This window comes from Lissotriton vulgaris, chromosome 12 (genome assembly GCF_964263255.1).
Source record: "Lissotriton vulgaris chromosome 12, aLisVul1.2, whole genome shotgun sequence".
Lineage (NCBI taxonomy): Eukaryota > Metazoa > Chordata > Amphibia > Caudata > Salamandridae > Lissotriton > Lissotriton vulgaris.
The window spans coordinates 679,117,234-679,135,006 of NC_141700.1; the positions used below are offsets into that span (position 1 = coordinate 679,117,234).

The following is a 17,773-nucleotide window of genomic DNA, read 5'->3' on the forward strand; positions in this document are numbered from 1 at the left end:
TATGCATTTTTATATAGCGCAATTTTTACCCTGAGAGCTTTACAATAGAGGGAAGTATGTTTGCAACAAAAGATCTTATTTAAAAAATGGTTACCTACTGAATATAATTTCCAGGTTTAGAAACCCAGGCTCTGCAAGCTTTTTCCTTAGTCACATTCTGGGCCCTTGCGAGGCGGAGACGTTTAGCGTGGTTTGTAGGGAGGGACAAACAGAATGCTCCGAGTGGGGGCTGGTTTGTGCACAGAAGGTGTTCTATGTGCCTGATGAATGGTGGATCTGGTGTTTGGAGCCGTCGTTCAGAGATGTTGAAACAGTCTACTGTGACCGTAACTGTGTCCCGCAGCATGCGTTATGTGCTATCAAATCATCGCACTATGAACAATTTTCATATCCGCCTGCCTACCGTCAATATATCCTAACAATGTACCTACACATTTGTATCTCTGTCTGGCTATCATAACACAATTCAATTCATGCCTAAAAACAATGCATCAATCCATAATCAACAAATGTGGTCCGCTTTCTTCCTTAAATAAAGCTACGTCTGCTACAAATGTAAAATTCAACCTATATCGAGTGCATATATCTTGAATTATATTTAACTAAAGCCTGCTGGTCTCTGTATCCACCTAAAATCAAACTGTGCGCCTGTTCGTCTATTAACTGACCGTACATCTACCCATCCAACTAATTTAAAATTGACATATCATGTGCTGGCCGCTGCTGCTTGCTACCACCTCCCCTGGCCCCGCTCCACACACAGGCAGCTTCCCAGACCCCGGCCCGAGGGCCTGCCTGGAGGTACGCGAGCCACTGAAGGACAAACACCGATTTACATATGTGAGAAGTTGGCCTGGCCTATGCTGTCCACTATTCTAGTGGGCACCTTGCACCACTCCAAAAAACCCGTATTGATGGTAGGTTTAAAAACAACCTATATAGAAAGCTAACCTAGTGGTAGCTGTGGAGAGCAGCCTTCAGGCTAAGTCTTGAAAGAATGTAAAGCAGCTTGTTTTACCAGTCTATAATCTCATGAAGGACAACATGAAAGGAGAACCATACCAGGTATATATATAAAATATATGTATTTATTCTAAACACATCCCTCTAGTCTCTTTATGAGCCTAAAGGCAAAAGTACATCAAGTAAACTTATTTAGCACACAGTAAATTAGCACAGTAGATGATTAGCCCTAGGGGCATCACAAACCATATACCAATAAAGTGGTTTAAGAAGCACGACTGACATAGATACACGGTCTAGAGCCTGTAGAACCGCTGGGGCCACCAGGAACCACCCAAGGTAGTGACACAGGGGACCCACGGGGGACGCGTGCAGTGTCTAAACACAGACGCGAATCACCATTAACTTCTATGGGGAAAGTCGGGGTTGGAAAAATACAAAGGAAGGACACTTAGAAGAGTACTTGGAGCAAACCCCTTTAGAACTAGGAAGCTCTAGAGTCAATACCCACAGGAGCACTGAATTACTCTTGTTACCTCACCCAGGGAAGCCGGGAGCATAGGTGTCTTTTGGTGTTGGGTTTCATCGTCTTTTTCAATGGTGATCTGCTACAAAGTGGTGCTGGCGACCAAGTCGAAAGTGTCCGGGTGGATCCAAGGATGGATCGAAGATCTGAAGAACCTGAAAGCAGAAGGGACAGAGTCTGGGTCACTAGCCAGTGACCAGGAAGGCGATGAGAAGATGCCAACCAATGTCGATCGATTTCAGGTGAAGCTTGACTCTTCAGCCACGAGGACCAGGAGGCTTCGACGACAACCAGGAGCTGGATTTGAGCTGTCCCACAAAGGATGTTGAGTGCTGCATTGTTGGATTCCGGATGGGACCCAACAAGCCTTGGCAACAGCAACCCACACAGAAGGCAAAGATTGGCTTCGGTGCAGACCAGCAATGTCTGAGGGATTCACCCTTTGGAAGGGAGTCAGGGCACACCTCAAGCAGAAATGCTAGAAGCGGGCCCACGGAACACTCGTGGAGTGTAGGCCCACAATCTTCAGTGCATATGGTGCTCGGAGCTTGGACCACAAGTAGCCCAATGCACAACTTCGGGAAAACTCAGGAAGTAGATGCACCTGCAAATGTGCACGTGTCCAGGAGTTCCGGTCCCACATCTCTCGTGATGGCTGCGGGTCTCAGCTTTGCTGGGATCTCGTGTGGGCCTTGGAGAAGTCTGGAAGTCCATGTCCTGAGTCGCAAATCTGTTGGAATCTGGCGGAAGCCTTGGTAATGCAGACCGGCAAGATGCTTCTTTGGTGCTTGTTTGAACCGGGGAATCACTCCTTGACCCCAAGGGAGATTCTTCTGTCCTCAAGTCGAATCAGAATGTTGAAGTTCCAGGATATGTGTTGCAGAGTTTCATCCAGGGTAATCTAAAGTCCTAAGGACTGGTTCCTATACTTAAACTAAGTTTAGGGGTTGGACTTACTCTAGGGTCCCACCTATGGGAGGACCCAGGGAGGGGGTGGTTACACCCCTTTCCCTCTGTCCAGTTTCGCGCCAGAGCAGGGGCTTTAGTGCCCCTGCAACCGGTTTGAACTAGGGTATGCTCAGGGACACCAAGTGTGCCCCCAGCACTGTCTGAAAAGCATTCACTGAATGCACCCACCCAGCCCCAATACACTAAAGCCTGTATGGGAGGTGGTTACACCTCCCTGTGATAGGAAACCTATTGTCCAGGCCTCCCCTGCCGGAGTTTCGTCCAGCAGAAGGATGTCAGACTTGTGTCTATGGCTGCAGCATCCATTTTGTGATCCTGGGGCTCTTTTAAACTATTACAGGTTTGGTAAGTGTGCACATGTCTTCTCCCTCTACAAGGGTGGAATTCTGCCAGGCTTGGGGGGAGGGGGGGAGGATTCCAAAGTGTTTGACACCAAACATGACATGTTTCCACGCAGCCATTCCAAAGTTAGCATTAACCACAAGGTTATAATGCACTTAAGAGTATATGGTCTGGCTGCATCCCAGAACAGCTACAGAGAATAGATTCCGAAAGCTGCAGAGGGGTCCTGCTCATGCATGGGCACCCTCCCACACAAAGTCAAGCACTCTGGCTTCAGGATTGGTAAGGCCTGCCATAGGAGTGACTTATAGGTTTATATGTGTCAGTGATTAAAGGTAGATATAGGTAGCTATATCTTAGCCTATATCTTAGTAAGGGGTGCATGCACCACCTTACCCAGGTTGCAGTAGCAGACCTGTGGTGCCATTTTGCAAGGCTTCCCAGGGGTGGCATAATACATGCTTCAGTCCCTGGTAGGCCTCTAGAGTACCTACCTAAGGTACTATATACTAGGGACTCACAGGGGTAGCCCAGTAACCAATCTGGAGTGTACCTAATGTACATGCAATCAGTTTAGTGAGGAAGCAGCTAGGCTGGGGTCCTGGTTAGCAGGGCCCCAGCCAAACTAAAGTAAAAAAACAGTGAAACACCAGCAAAAAGTGGGGGTAACCATAGTAAGCAGATCCTACTCTCCTACAACATATACAACACACAGCACGCCAGCCGGCTGCCGATCGATGCGTGTACAAAGGGCCGGATTAACGCCGCAGCGCATGTGATCGGGGTGGAGGCTGGACGAGAGCGCCTGTACTGCATGACCACACTGCCCTTTACACTCACTCTACGACCCCAAACCTTCAAAACAGACCTGTTACCTCCAGGTGCACCATTCCATTTCTACATGAGCATGTGGCATGTACATAACCTTATGGCACAAATTGGGCTTGGCTACTTAGTCGTATCTAGGCGCTATACTAGCACTTACGGGTATATGTACTAGATTTCCAGAGAGCATGGGAGAGTCATCTGTCAACCCCTCCCTTGCTTTTATCCAAACTCCTTGTATATCAAAGAATGAGGGGATGGGGCGCAGACTAAGAAAGTGCTTCTATGCCTACCATGCTAATGGTAGAAGGCGCTATTGAAGAATAGGCATTAATTCTAAGTAGGGGGCGAATAAGGTGGGGTTTACTAAACTTTTATGATTCCCCAGCTATTTCTTCTGCTGAGAGCAATATCCTTGCCCTGGCTGATTTTATAAGAGAACATATGGGCAATAATCTTCACAGTATGATAATATCAGGAGACTTTAATATTCATCCCTGTGGAAATCCAACTACCACTAGCATTGCCGATTTAAGCTGCCCTTTAATATCGGGATTTCATTTCGAACATACGATCCAAGGGCAACATCTTAACAACATGCTGGCTGAGTATGACATGGGAGTCGTTATGCCCTTAACAAATCCCCTGTCTAAATTTACTATACCAAACATTTAAAGGGAGGGGAAGCAGAACATTTATTGACTATATATTATTTTCGGTATCCCTAGAATCAGCTCTAAGTGGATTTACTATATGTGTCAATGAATATAGCGATCATAATCCGATATCAGTACATATAGGTGGCCCCCTATTGGAAACTGTACGCAGTGACCCTGTAGTAGGCTCTTTGAGGACCACAGACGGCAAGCGCAGGTTAAGGTGGTCTCAAATCTGACCCGATTTATTTTATGATACGGTGAAGAACCATTGTTTGGGGGAAATAGCTACCTGCACAACACAAGGAGTTGATTCCGGTAGTATCTTAGCAGCTTTCACTGTCATGACCACAAAAATTGGGGATATGCTGACAGAAAAGGAAGGAAATAGAACCAATCAGGGACCTAGGTGGTTCGACACTAATTGCACTAAAGCAGCCAAACGCCTGAGAGAGGTCCTGTCAACTGAACCCAGAAATCAACTAGAGGTACGCTCCTGTAGAAATTATTACAAGCTGACCTTTGCTACCCGCAGGGATATCATGTAAGATGAAGCATGGCAGGAGTTGATAGACTCTAGTACATAAAAAAATAGCTCAAGGTTTTGGCAAGCTGTAAACGGGCCTCTGTTTCAACCAGAAGGAGGGGACGGTTTGGTGGCACATATAAGTGAAGGGGATTGGGTTCTCTATTTTAAAACCATGTTTGATAGCCCACTCATGCATACCAATGGGACTCAAGGACATGATAATGATCCAGCTATTATGTTTACCCAAAATGAGATTCTAGATGGAATTGCAGGCTTAACTTCTAACAAAGCACCTGGGCCTGATGGGATCCCCCCTGATCTATTTAAATCTGATCCCAAGTTTTGGGCACCCATCCTAGAGTCTGTTTTTAATGCTGCTATTAAAGTGGGGTCCCCAGATTCTTAGGCATGTTCAACAATTGTGCCTTTATATAAGAAGGGTGATAGAAATAGTCCCTGTTGTTATCGCCCAATCTCCCTTATCGATTCGATAGTGAAGGTGGTGGTACGGGTTGTATTAAAAAAACTAACTGACTGGACAGATGATAATGGGATCTTATCTAACTGTCAGTATGGGTTTCGCCCAGGGTGTTCGACCACCGCCCAGTGTCTTAACTTATATTTAATTCTTAATAAGTATACGGTAGTGCATCCCGGTACAATTCACCTTGCCTTCATGGACTTGTCTTCCGCATTTGATTGTGTTAATAGAACCAAATTATGGCAGTCCATGGAGGAAAGGGGGGTTGATGTGGGACTTGTGCACTTCTTGAGAGATTTGCACTCATCGACACGGGCTAATGTAAGGTACACTAAGGAGCTGGAGGTTACCCAGGACTTCCCCATCAAGAAAGGGGTGCGACTGGGCTGTGTAATGGCACCGTTTTACATTAATGATTTAGAAGGCCTCTTGGTGGCATCCAAAGCAGACTTCCCCTATATTGAGAAGCGGGGTATACCAGTTCTGCTTCATGCAGATGATGCTGTTCTTATAGCAAGGACAGAACTTGGCTTGCAAACTCTATTAAATGTTTTTAAAGATTTTATGACAAAACTGGATTTAAACATAAACAGTACCAAATCATATACCATGAGAATTGGGAAACGTTCTAAAAGGGCATTTCAGTATAGATCTGGTGGTGGTATAATTCCTAGAACAAAGGTTTTTTCATATCTTGGAGTCCTCTTTGATGACCAGCTAAAATGGGACCCCTTGATCCAAAAAAAAGGGGGATATGGCCTGGGCAAATGTGTCAATCTTCAACTTTGCCTCAAAGGTGGGAAAAAAACCTATAGGAGCCATGCTACAGGTCTATAGAGCCAAAAGTATAGCAATAGCAAGCTATGGAAGCGAGCTCTGGGGGCGAGGCCTTATTAAGTCATTACAGATTGAGGAAAATAAGTTTTCAAAAAGACTACTATGTGTCCCCCAGGGAACTCCAAATTTAGTAGTTCATGAGGAATTGGGGGTTCCTTATCTGTGTGACCTTGTGACAATGCGCACCCTGATGTTTTGGCTGCAATGTTGGCTCAATCGGGATATCCCCCTTACTCTTGCAATACTTAAAGATTGTATGTCGCTTGACAACATGGCCAGAATTCCCTGGTTCAGCTACCTAAAAAAGAGTTTTGATCAACTGGTAAGGGGTATCTTATTTACCTACCCAGAATCAAATTTAAAGAAGGACATTGTATCAATAAAGACTGCTTGTCTGATCCAGAAGGGACTAGATAGGGAGGCCGCGGAGTCTATGAAACCATGTGTCCGGGCCTATCTTCCCCTTATCACGTCTCCTTCTGTAGAACCTTATCTCTTGGGGACATTCACCTCACACGAAATGTTTTTATTAACGAGGCTACGGATGAACACCTTCCATTTTTTGCTGACTAGACCAAAGGTGACCTCCAGAGGTCAGGTGCTATCCCCTTGTAGTTGTGATGGGAAGTCCCCACAGGATCTGTTACATTTTATGTTTCTCTGCCCATTATATTCTGACCTTGGAAAACTTTTCTTGGTACCAATTTTAAAGAAAATTAATTTTAAACAAGTCAGACCTGCTTTGATGTTTTTACAACTATTGCCCATTGATTGTATATATTTTATTGTTAACTTTTTAAAGTCTTCTGTGAAATCTAGATATTTTATGGATATTTAATGTATTCAATGGACCCGCTCTCCTTTTGTAATTATAATATTAGCCTGATATGTCTTCCCACTGCTGATTATTTGTTATATGTATGTGTGTGACTTTTATGGATTTATACCCTAAATCCGAATAAAGATATTTTTGATTTTTGACTTAGGCATAAGGCAGTCTATCACCTCCAATAACTATAACACTATACTGACATGTCAGCATCACTCTAGTGCATCCTATAAACCTGCCAAACATATCTCTGAAACAAGACACAAAATAGCTCAGTAGCTTTACAGAACTATTAACAGTGCAGAATAGCTGCATGTACACCTTTACCCTCGAAAAAAGGTTGTACTTTATCCAGCGGCCTCTACATGGCTGATACATAGGGCCAGATGTAGGTAATTCCTATTTACCTACTCTTAAATACCGAATCATACTGATTCGGTATTTAAGACTAGGTAAATAGGAAGGGGGCAGGTGTAGGTAATTCTTATTTTAGAATTACCGAATCGGTATGATTCAGTATTTACCGATTCGCTAAATACCGAATCTGTATTTCCTATTGATTCCTATGGGCCTTGAAGCCCATAGGAATCAATGGGAAATACCGATTCGGTATTTACCGAATCGGTAAATACCGAATCCTTCAAAGGTGAATGGGGTGTCACTTTGACTCCCTGCAGCACCCCAATTCCTGGCTTGTGTGCAATGTGGCACACATACATGCCCTAAGGGCATGTCTGTGTGTTACGTGGCACAGGTGTACATGCACAGATGTGCATGTACACCTGAATTCGGTATTTTACCACCCAATTGTATTGGGTGGTAAAATACCGAATTCTGAAGGCCTGTAGCACTGTAAACAGTGCTACCGTACCTACATCTGAGATTTACCGAATTGGTAAAAATACCGATTCGGTATTTTACAGAATCAGTAAATTTACTGATTCGGTAAATTTACCGATTCTGTAAAATAATGGCCCCTACATCTCAAAAACCAATTACCGGTCGATAACGGCCGAAATCGTCCGTTACCGACAGGTAATTGGCGACCTACACTGGCCCATAGTGTAGCTGCCCATTATCAATACCAATGAACGACTACTTACATTTTCAAATGGCTGCTGTTTCCCCCATTATCAAGCCACGGCTGGTGAAATGTAGCAAGGTTTTACATCACTCAATACATTTCCAACAGTGCAGATTCTATAGTGTTGTTCTACTTCGTTCAAAAATTCAACAATACTGTTGACTCCATAGCATGACTTTCTTTTAACCAACAACTCAGCTTTTCTGGTGGCTACACAGAACGCTGCCCTCGCCTCATAACCCTGCAACACCAGGAACTACATAAAATACTACACTTAGCTCGGTGAAGTAGCAACACCTTTGACACCACAATATGGAAACCCCTGTGCCAGGGAGCCACTTCAGTGGCATGTTACTATGTTAAGACATTTCTTTACAAAACTCAACATAAAATTGGGGGAGTGATACAATCTCATTATTATAATACCAATAGGAATCTAAGCCAGTGTTACAGTGGCAGCAAACTCTGTGATCCCAGACAACCACACAAACATTGCCCAATCCCTCTTACCTTAAGTGCAAAGGCGCAAGACACATAAATGATGAAGTCTCTTTCCACCTGTCCACCTGCAGGGGGCAGAGTAACATCCACACTGCCTCTCTGACCCTAGGGAAGAAGACAGTGAAACATGAGTGAAGAGATTCTATGGCCCCGATTTGCTACATTATCACACAGCGCAGTGCAGCAGCCGCAAATGATGCACTGTTCTGTGTGAGAAAGAGAGAGCAGGAGACTGCTATATATACAGCAATATTACACTCTTCTCCCCTCTCCCTAGTGGGCATGCTGTGCACCATGGAGACACTCTGTGACTCTAGCAAACGTTTCGTGTTGGAAGGATACCCTTCCAGTACAAAATACTATGCTTAGACTAACTTTAAAACTTTTCCCACTTTGCAAGTGATCTGTACAGTGCAGCACATGCACCGTCAGGAAAAAATAAGAATATAAAGCATTTCTTCAGGATAGTGCCTGGTCGAAATGGGCACTATTTTCTGATGCTAAACCTTGTCCACTTGGTTCCGTAAATAGGGCCTAGCATCAGAAACCTTGGATGGTTGCATGGGAACGCCCATTCAACACCCATGGTATGCGCCTTGGCGCTTAGTAATGGAAAGCAGAGTTATGCACTCCTTTGCGCTACTTTAGAGTAATTTTCTGGCAAGTAAATTAGATTAAAATATTTTTTGCTTTGAATGGCAACACTTTTGTGACGCAAATCCAGTGCTAAAACTTAGTAAATATACCCCTATGAACCTTTTCAGTTAGATTTAACAGGACACAATAAGATATTCTGCAAATGTAATGCTTGTCAAACAGTATGTAGGTATTTCCATTTTAGGTTTAACTTAGAGACAGCTTTATGCGTGTCTCACAAACCTCATGTAAACAAAAAAAATTGAAGATAGATAGACAGACAGGCAGGCTTTGGGAAAGCCCTCTTCATCCATGTGTCTGTTCAATTGTCATTCCCCTTTTTTACTTCTACCCACCACTGTATACTGCATGGGGCTATGTCTCACCGGCTGCAGTCATCAGCTCTCCTACAGTGGGAATGACAGTATGACATCTGATCATATGTGCATGTTCACCAGATGTGCAGTGCACTTTAGTGCCAGAGCTGGTGGGCCAAGACATTGTTTTGCTTATCCCAATACTACATTCTTTCCATTCGTTATCCTTTTTGTCATGTTTGTGTTTAATATATGTCTTCAGGTAAAGTGATTCGAAGCCAACTGTACACTTTCTTTTATTCAAAAAGAGTAATTTGTCCTGTGAGCACTCATTCCCTAAACCCCTGACTATAACTGTCTATTATGAAAACACAGTCAGCACAGAGGGATGAGTAAAACATTGTGAGGGTTCTTAATCTGTTCGAAAACATTCTCCCTGTGCTTGAGGAAAAATAGGAAGCTCCACTGGCCTGGAAATATGTACTACAATCTTTACACTAGCGTGCGTTTGGGCTTAAAATGAAATAAGCAAAGCGCTTGAGAAATAAGGGAACTGCAGGGAAGGAGAATGTAGCTAATTGTGTATCTTCATTTAGGACACTTGTGTATTTTTTATTTAAGACATGATTTCTGAGAATTTTAAAAATGTCACATTTTGGAAAAGCAAAACCTGATAGGGATAAGGAAGAAAAAAGAAGGAGCTACGTTACTTCGATTTAATATAGAAAACCGAGTTCTCCAAACCCTCTATCAAAAACATGTTTGACATTGGAAAATGTAAAAAAATGTTTTACCAGGAAATCTCCAATTAAAATTCCAATAAAAGAAAGGTGGTTTGGGAAGCAAGGAAAAGTATAAATGATTGATTGAATGGCCTTTCCCACTGCTGAGGAGGGACCACTTCATTTGATTACAAGTTTTGATATTGTCTTCAATTAAACTTAAAATTCCCTCTATCCAAATTACCCCATCTATTTTAACTGCATTTCAAATATAAACAAGAGATAAACATGTATATTGTTAGTTTGATATAAAAAAAAAAAAAAATCAGGAAACCTTTTACCAGATCTTCTGCTTTGTCATCCTTGATCTATAAATTGCTTAAATATTCGAAAATTAATGACAAAAAATTGTCTGTCATAAATGTGCCTGAATATTGTTTACAAAAATATCACTCTATTTGGTGTGGTATTACTATTGTTAGCTCCCAATGGACAATAGTTTTAAATGATAATTAGGACAGTATATTTTTGTTAGATGATATGTAGACCACCATCATCTAGACCTAAGCTCATTAATCCTGCAGGGGGTTCTTCTCAAAAAAGCTCATGCCCATGAGTGCTTCCCACTCAACCGTAAGATCTTGATATCCACCATGACATTCTACTCACTCTATACATGAGCAAATACGTTTTGAAAGCATTGTAATATATTTATTCAGACTGCATTTTACAAGCCATATTAACTAAGTTACTATTGACATTACAATCTCCAACCTCAGAAGATCATATTATGAGCTCATTCCTGGGCCACACACTCTTCGTTCACTAAGCAAACTTCTTCAGAGAAACAGTGTCTTTTTTCACCAATATGTGGACAATACCAGGTTATGCTTCAGAATGAACTACCCAATAACCTCAAGATACTTGCATCTTGAAATATAGACTTGGATAAATTGTATTATGTTAAATCAATTCTCACCTCTAGCATAAAGAAAACTGACTGAATACATCTACAATTTGAACAGCAGTGTTATTTCATTCAAACTCCTCACCTCAGCAAAGTCATTTGGATTAATCCTATATTCTTAGCTTAATTTTGACACATATGCGAAGTCCATATTCAATAGCACCAACTATCAACTGAGAGTCATAAATTGTAACAGACATGTGTCCCCTGGTCTGATATAAGGAACTTGGGGGCTGATGTACTAAAAGGGTTTACCCATTCTGTGTTATGTGTATTTGTAAAGCACACAATCACCAGTGAGGGTATCCTGGCACCGAGCAGGTGGGTACCCCTAGCCTTGTGTATGGTCGGCTGGTTAGTTAAAAAGCCACATCTTAAGCTTCTTACAGAATTCAAGATAAGAGGAGGAGGGTCTGGTGTGGAGTGGTAAGTTGTTTCATGCTTTAGGAGTGATGTAAGAGAATGCTTGTCCTCCTGATCAACTCTGTATATACGTGGGAGGTGTCAAGTAGGAGTCCTTCAGAGGTGTCTTGGGGTTGGTGGAAGGAGATTCAACTATTCAGATAGATGGGGACTGAGCTGTGTACTACTTGTGTGAGGTGTTTGAATTGAGTGCATTTGTGTGTCGTGAACAAGTGTAGTTCCCTGAGGTGTGGTGAAATGTTAGTTCTTTGTGGGAGGTTGAGGAAGAGTATGGCTGCCAATTTCTGGATGGTTTGTAGTCTTCCAGTGAGTTGCTTGAGGATCCCTGAGGATGCAGTAATGGTGCTGACTTAAGCAGTCAAGTCCAGTTTGCTGTTGATGAATATTCTGAGGTTCCTGGCATGGGTTGTGGGTGTTGTTGTGGTCCAGAGTTTGGCCGGCCATTAGTTGGAGTACCATGGTGAGGTGTTCTTACCAAAGATCACTACTCCTGTCTTCTTGGTGTCGATCTTGCGACAGTTGGCTTTCATCCAGTTAGCGACTTCAGTCATGCAGGTGGTGAACTTGTTTTTTAAGCTGGGGGTCTTGTCCAATAGGGAGAGTATGAGTTGTGTTTTGTCTGCGTAGGAGAGCAAGTTGTTGTGTGTGCAGATGACATTGGCCAAGGGGATCATGTATGCGTTGAAGAGGGTGGGCTGAGCGATGAATCTAGAGGCACTATGCAGATGAGCTTGCAGGCTTCCAATTAGTAATGTGGCAGGTTGATAGCTTGTTTTCTATGTATAAAGACATAGCAGATCCTTGGATGGGACCTGATGAGGATAGGGAGTGAGGCTGTCAGATGCTGCAGAGAGGTCCAGGAGAATGAGTGCTGCCATGCCTTCGCTGTCAATTAATAAGCTGATTGCTGGACCTGGCCCTTTTTGCATGGTTATCCCCAAACCTTTTGCCATCTTCCTACTATTTTTTCTGACTTGTTTTTGTTGACTTTAGGACTCTAGGTACTTTCCAGTGCTAAAGTGCAAATGCTCTCTGTCTAAGTTGTATTGGTGACTGGCTTATCCATGATTGGCATATTTGATTTACTAGTAACTCCCTAGTAAAGGGCACCACGTGTGCCCAGGGCCTGTAATTCAATTGCTACTAGTGGGCCTGCAGCACTGATTATGCCACCCTCAGGAGTAGCCCTGCAAACATGTCCTAGACCTGCCACTACAGTGTCTGTGTGGGCAGTTTCGAAAAACCACTTGCCAGGCCCTAACTGTCTCTTTTACTACATGTAAGGCACCCCTAGGATAGGCCTAGGGTAGCCCCATCGGCAGGGTGCAGTAAATGTGAAAGGTAGGACATGTATTGGTGTGTTGTAAATTTCCTGATAGTGAAATACTGAAAATGTCTTTTTCGCTATTGCAAGGACTATTCCTCCCATAGGTTATCACTGGGGCTGCCTTTGAACATCTTACAAGTGTACCTTCCAATGGAGAAGAGATATAAATTTGGGGTCCCTGAACACACAATTTTAAAATACATCTTTTAGTGAAGTTGTTTTTCTAAGTTGCATGTTTGAAAATGCCACCTTTAGAAAGTAGACCTTTACTTGCTTTACCATTCTGTGCCTCTGTCTGTCTGTAGAGTCCATGTCTAGTTTAGGTTGACAGTTGGGCTGTTTGTGTATTCAGTCTAGACAGTCACACAAAGGGAGCTGAGGTGTGCCCTACATATCCTGTTGGACCATTACCAGCTTGATGTGTCTTCCTGAGCTAGAGTGGTGGGAGTGTTCATTGACACCTGAATAGGTTTGTGCGAGTCCTCACACAAAGCTCACAACCTCACCACCACCCCTGTAGTGTGTCTAGAGCCAGGTCAGGGAAAGGCAGGGTCTTGAGCACTACAGAGACATTTCTTTGAAGTTTGCCTTCTTCAAAGGCAAGAACTGGTGTAAGTGCCTGAGCTGGGACACCATATCATCAGAATACTTCTGGACTAAAGGTAAGTCTGCCAAGAAGAGCTGGATGAGGGACTGAAACTCTGCTGGTTGGTTTGTTGTGCTGGCCTACCGCTTGCTACTTCTGCCTTGGGCAGTGAAAGGACTGTACGTTCCTTACTGCATCCTGCTTTTAATGATCTTCAAGGACTTGTGTGTACTTGCCTCCTGTTTTGAAGTCTCAGGGCCTTCAATGACTTCAGCTGCAGCCCTTGAACTCCTCTAATAGGAGTTCTGACCTGCCAAGTTGTGTGAAATCCAGTTCCTTGGCCCTTAGAGGTGGCTTGGCTGCTTAGAACCAAGATAATCCATGCATCGACTCTCAGCGCCATTTTTCCGACACAGCCCCACCATGTGTTTGAAAAACCAATGCATTGCCGCAGTGCAGCAGAAGAATCAATGCAACATCTGACATGTGGCTGAAAGTTCGACGGAACCCAAGTCCTACACACTGCATCACAGACATCTCTGGCACATGCTCTGCCTTTGATGCAGGCCTTGCTGTTTGGCTGAAGAAATTGACACATCACCTGCTCGTGGCAGTGAAATTGACACAGCACCTGTTCCGCCGCATCGACACAGCGAGTCTGAATGTTCGACGCATCGTCCCTGGGTGCCAAGTTTCCCAGCAGTAAGGAACTGTGTCTGTATATTGAATCATCACCTCCCCTCACAGTAAGGAAACGATGCATCACCTCCCCTGGCAGTAAGGAACCGACACATAGCTTTGCTTTTCTGGGGCCTCCACTCCCCAGCCTGTTTTTGTCTTATTTTGACGCATCCCAGGTACTTTGTGCTAGAAGTAACACATCCATAGATTTCTATGAACTGAACTGTTTTTAACTTTTTTAAAGTGATTGTGTATTTTGGATTTTTGCTTTTTGGTCTTGTTTGATTCAAATAAATAATGCTTCTTTTTCTGAACTGTTTTGGTGTCCATTTGTAGTGTTTTCATTGTGGTACTGTGTGGGTCTGTACAAATGCTTTACACATTACCTCTGACATATTCCTGACTGCTCGTGCCAGGCTACCAAGGGGGTGATCAGGGGCAATCTTAGCTATCTGGCTCCCTTACCCTGACTAGAAAAAGGGTCCATACTTGAACAGGGTGCAAACCACTTCCAGCTAGAGACCCCCATTTCTAACACGGATGTAGTCTGTGGCGATGATGAGTGCTGTTTCTGTACTGTGGTTGAGCCTTACTCCAGACTGCATGGCATTGAGGAGCTGGTGATTGCTGAGGTAGTTGTTGAAGACCTTTGATGGGTATGGAATGAGGAAGATGGGTCTGTAGCTGGAAAGTGTGGTTAGGTCAGCGGATGGTTTCTGAAGAAGGGGCATGGCGGTGACATGTTTCAAGGTGTCCGGGAATGTTGCTCAGTTGATGGAAGCATTGAGGATGGGTGTTAGTGCTCTGCTGAACAGTGAGCATCCTTTGGTGAAAGTGTGGTGGGGGCATGGGTTAGAAGGAGCCACCGAGTAGATGGTTTTCATGGTAGCTGTGATTTAGACTGTGGATATGGAAGACCATGTGGGCAGGGTTCGTTCATGGGCTATAATGGGAAGTTGAGTTGTGACAGTGTCGGGATCCAGTTGAGGGTGAGATTGGAATTCCAATCCTCTTCAGAGATACTTTTCCAGCTGTGGGAATGTGGCTCCGGTGGTGGCAGGTCAGTGTATGTGCGAGATGGGTATGGTGAAACTGACAAGGGTGTGGCTTGTCCAGATCATAGTTGCTGGCTTGTTGACTGAGATGTTGCTAATTGAGGAGAAAATTGGGCCCAATAGGTGTCAGGCGGTGAGGGTGGGTTCAATAACATGCTTATTGAGGACAAGGTTTCTAATGTATTCTAGAAGAGCTGTAGAGTTTGGGTTGGTTCTGTCTTCTAGGTAAAAGTTAAGGTCTCTAACAAGGATGAAAGTTTTGCAGTTGATGATGAGGGGTATAGCGAAGTCCATAATGTCACTGGCGAAACTGGTGAAGACTCTTCCAGGCAGAAGTTAACTGTGATGGTATTTTTAACATGAGGTATTACATGTAGCTAGTGGGTTTAGGAAGCTGTCTCTTTCTATAGTATACCAAAAAGAGGCAGAGTGTGCAAAGAGACAGGTATCCCTTATAAGTGGACAGGGGTTTTCTTGGGCAAGGCCAAGGTGCTCTCCTTAGGGTTAGTTTGGTTGAGTAGCCTTAGGCTTATCAGAGCGGAGTGTTAGACATCTGCAATCCACATCCAGGGAATAAATGGTACATTCAATAAGGTGATCCACACCAATTAATACAAATAACAAATATATTTATCTATATTTAGGCACTAGTATCAATACGATCAGGTAAGTGTGTTCTGAACTAGAAATATTTTCAGTTTTCAACAGTCGACACAGTGCAATTTTCAGAGGTGGCAATGTAATCCTATGGAAGAGAAACAAATACTGCATACAAGTTCTTTACAGCGACTTATGAGACAGAACTCCTGGACTTAAGGTGAGTATGGGACAAGGTCCACGGCAGCACTAACAAGTCACCTCGGGCAGCACTGGGGCGGCCGAGTGCAGAGGTGCAAAACAGCGTTGGGTGCCCCGTTGAATTCAATGGGGATTGGTCCGGTCACAAAGAGGATGCCGTTTTGGATTGGGGGGCCACTCCAGTGGAGTCAACAAGGAGGGGGGGGGGGGGATCAGGTCTCACGATGCTCGGAGACAACTTTGGTCTTCTTCTCCTCGGGCTGGGGCGGCCGGGTTCGGAGGTGTTTTGAGGCATCGGGTCTCAGTCACCAGAGACACTCACAGTAGAGGGGCACAAAGAGGCTGCAAGCACCGTCAGGAAGTCCACAGCTGGGAAACCCAAGGTGAGCTTTGAGTCCAGAGTGTCTGGGGATCATTCTGGCACTGTTGGCCCACTTCAACTCGGGATATGGGGCATAGTTGCAGTGGTGCTTTCCAGTGTTGGGCTCCTGCCAGTCCATAGCCTTCGCAGCCCATCTGGGATGCCTGCAGGATGCAGGGGAGCATGCTGGAAGTCATCCCAGGCTATTGAAATCACAAGCAGCTTCAGGACGAGACTTCTTCAGCACAATTGTAGAGGACAGCAGACAGGCTGGGAGGGTTAGCGCCCAGTCAGTTGATGGTCTTCTGTTCTTGCTTCTTGTGACTCTTCAGCATCCGTCTTCTTCTTTCAGGTTGGGAGGATCTGATCTCCTGGTTCCAGGAGCACCCCTAAATACTAGTTTTAGGGTCATTAGTAGAGTGTAGGGTAGTAGTTAATGGGCTACTCACCCCTGTGGTAACTACACCCCCATATGACCTCTTCCTGTTGGAAATGGGCACAACTCTGTCCCAGAGTGCCTAATTCTGTCATCACAAAGATGGCAGACTCTGAAATTTCCTGTCCACATCAGGTAACCCACCTTAGGGGTCGAACAAGCCGGAGGGCAAACACGCCTCTCTGAGTACTAATTTTCATGCCTGTCCAGGCGCCAAATGGGCCCTGGTCAAGGGGGGTGGCATCCCGTCTGAGGGAAACCAGATTCGCGTCCTAAAGGCGGTGGGCTCTTGAAGCCCCTGCTTTGGAATGCAAATTTACAGGTCATCCTGGTGAAAGAGGGTGTAAAGCACCCTCTGTCGGCAATGGTGTTATTCCTGACCTCCTGAGAGCGGTGGCCCTCACCCCCTGGGACAGAAACTCTATGGTGGCAGGCTGGTCAGGACCAGTAGTTGGCAGCACAATAGAAGTTGCCAGCTTTTCAGGGCGCACCTCTAAGGTGCCCTATGGCGGTGTATTAATCCATTACTGAAACCAGTGTGCGTTCATTAATACAAGATGTTTGATACCAAACATCTTTGGTTTTCAGTGAAGCCATCATGTAGCTGGGAACTTTTTTTCACCAGTGTCCAGCACATGTACTTTAAAATGGCTTCCCTGATCACTTGTACTGGCAGTAATCAAACTGACCTGCACAGGGGCATATTTGCTCATGTAGATATGTCCACACGTGCAGTATAGTGCACCCTGACTTAGGGCTGTAAGGCCTGCTGTAGGAGTGGCTTACCAACACTGCATGCAGTTTCTGCAGGCAAGGCACTTTCACTTTCGTCTTCAGCAAATCATGCAGCCTGCAGTGGTAGTCTGTATGCGTCTGGTAAGTGGTCCCTTGGGGTGGCACAAAACATGCTGCAAACATTGAT

General features: G+C 44.4%; 1 protein-coding gene across 4 annotated transcripts in view; it reads right to left on the bottom strand.

The window, feature by feature from the left end:
- Nucleotides 1–17,773, bottom strand: part of LOC147677997 (meckelin-like) — a 275,453-nt gene that overhangs the window by 85,368 nt on the left and 172,312 nt on the right. For all 4 annotated transcript variants that reach the window (XR_015302475.1, XR_015302474.1, XM_086945878.1 and 1 more), the window contains exon 18: nucleotides 8,552–8,647. Coding sequence is in view for 2 of the 4 variants with exons in the window: in XM_086945878.1 (XP_086802004.1) it covers nucleotides 8,552–8,647 (96 nt within the window). In the remaining 2 variants the exon portion in view is untranslated. The remainder of the gene's footprint in view (nucleotides 1–8,551; nucleotides 8,648–17,773) is intronic.